We start from the raw sequence: 8,156 nt of genomic DNA, 5'->3' as shown, positions 1-8,156 counted from the left end.
TCTTTTTCCCAGTCATTAAGGGATTTATCTGCACATCCTTGTTCATTTCCCTCATATATCCTGCTGCCTTTCTCCAGGTAACTCTGTACCTAAATAGAAGCTTTGGAATACTCTGATTTTATAACCTTACAAATTATTACCTAATAATTTATGGAAGGCTTCAGCTGTTAGGAGGAGTTTATTACTGTCACATTCCAACATCCAGCTCTAATTTCTGTCCCTTGAATACTAACTGTGTGAGTTATGAAAGCATGTAAAAATGAACTTCCATAAAGTTCTCCTGTGGATGAATAATTGCTCAAAGTTGCTTACATGGTGGAGCAGTTTTGCTTTTATTTCTTTTAAGGGATTCTTCTCCTGTCCTGTCACTCGAAAATTATGATCCAGGTGAGGTATCTAGTGGTTGCCATAGTACCTGCTTGGCATCAGCTATTCCCAGACACACAGAAGTAACTGGGGAACCACCACAGGAATGTTACACAGCAACAAAGGGAAAGACATTTTTTATTTTGCTCATAAAGCTCTGTTACATTTGTCCAGAAAATAAAACATTTTTTTAAAAAAAGTTATGTTTTCCTTCAGTTTTTCCTCCTCTTATTTCCCACGTTCTTCTTCAGAATCTTTTTTATTTGTTTGTTTCAAATCATGAGGGGCTATTCAATAGGGTGTTTCTCCCTCTTTCTTTACTTGAAGAAATAATACCCTACCAAGAAACATGCTGGTTTTTAGCCAAACAACCAACATGCTCCCATTTTCAAGAACATTTTTATGCTTCCACTGGAAACACTGTCAAATAATACATTTTTCATCCATCCCTCACCATATGAACAATATTCTGGCCAGTATGTTTCCAGGCAAGCTGAAATTAATAAGACCCATTTGGGGCCATTTAGTTCCAGCCTTACACTAGGCACAAACGTTTCTTTTGAGCTGTTAAATAAAAAGTTCTTATGCTGGAACAGTGTAATGTCATTGAAACTCTCAACATCGCAAGCTGGGTAGTTGCAAATGCTTAGGATCACAAAATTGCACTCCTTTTGAAAAGCCAGCAATAAGGTTTTCTTGACAACTTACCATAGGGACTAACAATCATACACTTCAATTTTCTAGGAAAATCATCTTCATTGCTGAAATCCTTTATGTTAAACATTATCTAAAATGTTTTATGCAATTCTTCATGGGAAATGCCTTCTTACAGCACAGTGGGTGTCACAGAAATTTAGAAAGCTTTAGAAAGACAGCAATGACAATGCAGGATTCACTTTTTATGATTCAATAGATTTTTCCAGTGGTTATAAGGAGTAACCCTTTTTCAGACCTACACTCCTTATCCAATAATCTTGCAATCCCACACAGCTCCTGGTGTAGTTCCTGCTCAGTCCTACCAAGGTACTTCATGATCTCACTGCACCAAATATTCTTATTGCTTTAATTGCTGAAACACTCTGGGAATAGTTCCTGTATTTCTCTGTTTTTTAAAATGCTTCCAGCTCTTCATATCAGTTTCTGAATTCAGAAAACAAAATGTGTTTCCAAATGACAGTTTAAGGTTATTAGCTTTACTTTTTCTGATTTTCTAATTGCTACTTTGTCAAAACCGTCCTAATTTAAAAAGAAAAAAATCTGCAAGAATACAGAGTCTGACTTTTATGATACTCAGCACAAATTTATTGCACTGCTGGACTCTGCCTTCAGCTACTTCTGACACAGAAACACATCTGAATCCCACTCCTAGCAGCAAAGCACTAAAACAGATTTAATTAGCTGTCTATACAAATTGCTAAAATGAAGTATAATAAATTTGTGTGATTATCATGAAAGTCAGTCATTCCAAGGAGTTTTACAGTATTCTTAGAGTAATGAGGAGGCTGTGATGTCTTTAAGGACCAATATGCAATAAACTTTTCTCACTGGAAGCCACTTTATCACACATGCTCACATGCAGAGAAGGTAGCTTCTTCAAAAACACCATCAATATCCTAGACACAATTTAATTTCCACTGCTTCAGACGATACTGCAGGCCTGTGGGAAAATACCACTTTTAATAACAGAACTGAAATATACACAGGCTACTAAGAAACAGTCTCCTTTGAAAAAGCCACTTTTTACAAGCAATTCAATTCCAATGGAATGCCTGTTCCTACAAAGAAAGCAAACCTTTTTCTAAACAAACTTGAATTTTACAGAAGAAGTTTTAATGATGGGAGAAGTCATTCCTGTGTGCATTAAGCATAAGTGAAGCCAAGTCTGCTTGTCATAATTGTTCTAACATCACAGCATGTATGACTAACACAATATGGGCAAAAAATGGTGGTAGAATAAATCTCAGCTCCAGTTCTGCAAAGATTTGTGTTGGATTTAATGGGATTACCTGCAGCAGCAAAGACAAACACTGGAAGATAAATACTGTAGGTATTCAAAGGACTGCAGCATTAGAAAGGGTTCTGCTATTTGTAAATGAAGGTGTACACAATACTTACTGAAACTGCAAACCTTTTAAAACAAGCATTTCCCAAACAGATATATTGCCAGAAGAAAAAAAAAAACCAAAACCAAAAAACAACAACAAAAAAAAACCCTCAAAATACTTGGCCACACATTTGTTTACCAATTTATTGGAAAGAACTGAAACATAACATTTACTGTATAATTTACCTTTATTGGAGGTACAGGAGGAGGAGTAACAACTTTTCTGCTGAAGTCTACAATGTATTTTAATTTAGAAAATTACACCTTCATCCTAGTTACAAATAAACCATATTGTAGAACAAACAGTGCCATTATACACTGTCAGCCCAGTTAAAGTGCCCATAATCCCTTTCAGGAGCAAGAATGTCAACAATAAAGTATTACTCGTGGACATAGAAAAGACAGAAAAACACATGCCCAGAAACATAAAAGTATTCTCCTTACATTGCTTAAACTAAAAGAAGTCCAGGTGACAGAAGAAATTATAGGAAAAATATTTAAGAATGATACTTATGTGTCTTTGAGAAGATCACTTTCATAAGCACAGCAAATTTACTATATTTTCAAGCAGACTGAATACCTCCCCAAATATGGGTACTTGCCAAAAAGCAAGCAGTCAACTCCTAAAAGTTCACTTTAACAAGAGGACCAAAACCCAAGAGGCTAAAATCAGGGGATAACAACCCACTATCCCTTCATCACCCTACAGCCAAAAATTGCAGTAACAGAGATACAGGAAATCCACCTATAATTCCAGTCAGAAGACAGGTGGTAGATTTGATGGTGTTTGAATCCAGCTATTCCACACAGCCCCTGAACAATCTTAGATTAAGAAGGTTCCTGAATAAAAGGAAATAAAGTATCTGTGTCTCAGAAGAAACAGTCTCTGCTGTATTGCCAGGCTTCAACCATGAGTCTCCTGGGCACACATTTTTAAATGTTAGGAGACTAAATATACAAGCAATGGCCAAATTCCCATTGTTCATTTTCAGGCAGTTAAGCACTGTCCAGTGTGAAGCGCCAGTTTTTTGCACCGTTTCATACGCCTAAACACTTCCAAAATTTTTTGCCCACTCCCACTTCTAAGGCCAGAATTTCCTGAAGAAAAACACATTAATATGTGAAGATTTTACCATCACCATGTTTCAATAATGGGAGTGACACAAGGGGATAAGAGGCCAGTGACAGTAGGCAGATGATAGGTGATAGAAAATATGTAGGTGAGGGCTAGGATCAATTAAATGTAATAGCAAAGGGAAAGTGAAGAAGTTGACCTTGATGGCAAATGGAGGGGATATCCAGGGACTACTTCATCTTCAGGTAGCTGAAAAAGCTGAAAAAACAACTCTGTCTATATCAAATGTGTTTCACTACAAAATGAAATATTGATGGCTCAATTCTACATGCTTGGATCTTTGTGCTTGCTTCAAGTCTGAGAAATATTACAGTTAGGGCATGAAAATAAGCAAGCATGTTTAAAAGCTGCAACCAGCTAAAGAAGAGCCAAGTCAATGGTTAAAGATAATGGAGAGCCTCTGGTTTCTAAAAGCAGAATATATTTTAAATAGTCAATACCAGATAGTAAAGAAATAACCCTGGAATAACTAGAACTTGATCAAGATCTCCATTATGAGTTAGAAACGAAACAATACCTTTTAAGAGGCATGATAGGATTCCTACTCATCTGATTTGCTAAAGCTTGCAGCAAACAAACAGATTCTTGCCTTCTGTTGCCTTAGACCCAGCAAATCCTCTGGAAGTGGAACTTTCCTGTTAAGGTCTGCAATATTCATTAATACTTTGCACTTAGTTCTTGGGGGGAGGGTTGTTTTTCTTGATGATAGACTCTATTCATTGCTAGTATTTAAGGAGATGAGGACACCATATCTTATTTTATTTTCAGTGGAATATAAAGTCATATGAGAGTCTAATCCAAAAAGACTTAAGGAAGAGCAAGAAGGGGTATTTCTTCTTCCTAACAAATCTGCAATAATTTGCTCTGAGTCTATAATCTCCCACAGCCTCCTCAGACTTACTGTAGAGAAAGGAACCAATCAAGAAATGAAAACATTAAGGGGAAGATGAGTCCAGAACCCAAGGAGACAGAACACATTAGAAAAACCTTAGAAAAGGAAGAGCAACAATAATCCTCAATCAGAGAGTATGAACATGGTCCATATATTAGAAATCCTCTTACAGAGCAAAAAGATCAGGTCTGCATTAGAACACCACACAGAGGAAAAAGAAAAGCCTGAGAAAAGGCAGTAGGAGATGAGAGGGGATTTTCACCATTATTTGTCTTACTCCTGCCTAATATGATTTTTAATATCAGCAAGCAAAGCTTGAGGCAGAGCTCTCCAAAATCATACTGGCTTTCATTACTCAAGTAAGTTAAACATGTTTGGGGACCTGGACTCCCTCGGACAGCACAAAGGCAGAGCAAGAACACTGTAAGCAACAAGAGAAAAGAAGGAAAAACAAAGCAGGAAAGAAAGAGGTAAAAACCCTGAGAAGCACCTGGAAGCTTTTTCAGCCTCCAGCCTGAAGGAGGAGGGCCTAGTGCCACAAGTCTATTAGCAAGAGTGACAAACCCGTGCCTCAGCACTGCCACTTACAGGAGCCATGCAGTGACCACCTGGCACAGTTTTAGCCTGTCTGGAAAACAGAACTTGAAAGAAAAGAAAAATCATTCAAAAAATAATTACTTTTACAATTATTACAAGCAAATTCTCCATCTTCTGCACTATGAATAAGGCTGCAGACAGGTTCTTAAAGGTGAAAAAGGCAACTTGTAACACAATCTCCAAACTTTCAGATTCGTTGTTGATTAAATTATTTTTTGTCACTTCAGACTTTATTCCTAAACAACTATATTAAAAATAATATAATTACAAAATATAGTATTGCACATCAGAAGCTATTTTTCCACAATTTCCTATCCAAAATAGAGTTAAATCAACAGAGGATACATTTATTACTAGTACTCAAATACGATGTAATGTTTTTTATAATATTAGGTTACATTAGGTTCCCTTAACTCAGGGAAGCACTTAAATTCATTCTTGTTTTCAGGAAAAGGAAAAGTCTTCCTGACTTAGAGACTCCAAAGCAGAAGTATGATATACCATATAGCTACTACTTGGGCATACAGTAAAGATTTGATTTGTTTGTTTCACCAATTCTTGAACTCCATAGCAAGTCTTATTCCAGTAAGTATTAGAAGTAAGCTAATTTAAAGTGCAATTCTCCTTTAAGAGTCAAGTGATCTCTACTTTTATACAAAATTCTTGCAGCAAAACAGTCACAAGATGTAACAGGAACATGATGACAGCACCCTACACTTTTTGGTTATTCAGCAAGTTCACACAAAATATTAGCACTCACCAAGAAATAATATTCTGGTTAATATAGCTGTGAAAATGTTTCACTGATTCTGAAATGCTTCTGACATTTGTCTTTATGAAATACATAGGCAGAACAGCAGCTCTCCAAGAGTAAAACACCTTCTTTCATTTCTAAAGGCTGTGTATTCAATGCCAACACCATTTATATTCTAACATCAATATAATCTTCTATCACATGGAACTCGAAGACAAATAATTATAAAATGGAAAACTCAAGTGCATTTTGAATTTAATTAGTTAATCAAAAGTTCTGAGATTCAAAAGCTGGTCCAGGTCATGGCCCCTCTCTGGGCTGTATTTTTCCCCCACAGGATTTCTTTAAAACTGCATCCAATAAAAATATTAAAAAAACACGTGCAATAGAGCATCTGATACTCCCCCTGGGAGACCTTTCCACAGCCGAGTTGTTTTTCCCCAAGCTGGATTTTAGTCTAATTTCATCCCCTTGCCTATTCTCATGGAAGCAAGGAGAAAAAGGTCACAGCAAGGGTAAGAGTGAGAAAAACCCCAAACAAACAAGCAAACCAATTGCTAAACTACACTGAAAAAATGTAAAAAAAGAAATTCAGCTGTGAAGTGTATTGATGAAAGGGAAACTGTGAAGGCAAGGCTTAACTTTAGTCATGATTTCCCAGCTTTTTCTTCTTCATCACCATGGAAAAGTCAAAGATGCACATGGATGTCTCTAAGAGTGAAAAATCTCAATATGGAAAAATGACTGAGTTACCATTCCATAATTATGACTTTGGGAAACGAAGCAAAGTGCCCTTGGAACCACTTAACCTCCTACTGCCCAGAGTAGGAAGAAAACCTCTTTGAAAGTTGTTATTATTTGAATCTTGAAAAAGTACCAGCCATATCTTCTACCTTCTAAAAACAAATGAAACCTCCATAGTACACAGCACCACCTTCTTGTAACAGCAACATTGTACCATCTATTAGCCTGAACAACCAGTGACAGATGTTGCCAAGGGAGATATCATAAAATATCAGATTTGGTCAATAAGGGTTTTATTCCCTCACAACTTAATAAAGACAGTATCTGGCTGGTTATTTATTATATTCTACAGCTAAAGTATATATTTATTTTTATTCTTCCTTCTCTGTGACTAGAAGGAATTAGTGAAAAGACTTTTTAAAGAATCAGTCCAAGATGTGTATGCAGACAGATATTTTGAAAACACTAGAAACACAAAATTCCTGGAGGATATCATACAAAAAGGTTGAGAGAAGACTCACCACTAGTGTCAGTCACAGAAGCAAACATTTGTAAAAGATGTAAAAGCCCAAATGTGTACTTAAAGAAAAATAATAGATACCCTCCAGAATTTATCTAGTCCCCCCACTGCTTTCAACAGAGAGACTGCCAAGTAACATCAGAAGAGGTGAATGTGAATTTGATCTCTGTCCTTCAGAATCTCAGAATCAAAAAAAAAAGGCATGGCAATAGCCACCAACAGCTACACATTAAATTCCCAATTCATTTAAAAAAAAGGAAACATAAATGATTTGTTAATCAATAAAAAGAAGACCAAATGAGCTTGAAGGATTTCATGTGTCCTCATCAACAACTTCCTTTCGGCGCTGGGCCCGGAAATGGCGCTCAATGTTTATTGTCACTTCCCTCTGCAAATTCCTGCTGTTAGTTTTCCCCGCTGTTCTGATCCAGGGGTGCTGAAGTACTTGGCGTGCTGTGTAGCGCTTCTGGGGATCCACTATCAGCAGCCTGGTGATGAGGTCTTTTGCTGCTATTATGGAGGAAAGCAAAGGAGAGAGGAGTGAAGCACGGTGGTGTGCAATGCGCTCTAGGATGTGCAATCCTGTGCAATATGCTCTAGGATGACCCTGCTTGAGCAGGGTGTTTGAAACACATCACCCGCCATGGTCACTTCCAACCTTACCCATTCTGTGATGGTGACAGTTATACTCACATAAAATGTCCTTCTTAATTTTTTCATTAGTTTTACCATGGTTTGTGTGACTATCCCCAGGATTTGTTCTAACAACTGCAGTTAGAGTTAGTGACAGAAAATATTAAATGTCCATGACTGATGTCATTCTCCCCTTCAGAAACAGAGGAGCAAGTGAAGGGAATTTAATCTCAAAAAGTATGCTGAAGGCATCAGGCTAAGTGTTCACATTCACAGGAATGTGAATGTGTCATAGAACTGACTATCTCATCCCTTAAAAGGCATAAATGTTGTAAAATACTGTGGAACATGCTCTTTAAAAGACTGCACAGGAAGAAAAGTAGTTTTAGGGTTTCTGATTTTGAAGAGAGC

At 37.0% G+C, this 8,156-nt stretch overlaps 1 protein-coding gene across 1 annotated transcript in view; it reads right to left on the bottom strand.

Moving 5' to 3' along the window:
- Positions 1-2,023: 2,023 nt before the first annotated feature.
- The window catches only part of DCLK3 (doublecortin like kinase 3), a 30,978-nt gene continuing 24,845 nt past the window's right edge, over positions 2,024-8,156 (bottom strand). Inside the window, exon 5 of the mRNA XM_015619452.2 lies at positions 2,024-7,622. Within this exon, the coding sequence (XP_015474938.1) occupies positions 7,426-7,622 (197 nt within the window). The 3' untranslated portion in view covers positions 2,024-7,425. The remainder of the gene's footprint in view (positions 7,623-8,156) is intronic.

This window comes from Parus major, chromosome 2, assembly GCF_001522545.3.
Source record: "Parus major isolate Abel chromosome 2, Parus_major1.1, whole genome shotgun sequence".
Lineage (NCBI taxonomy): Eukaryota > Metazoa > Chordata > Aves > Passeriformes > Paridae > Parus > Parus major.
This window is presented reverse-complemented; position numbering and strand designations above follow the sequence as displayed.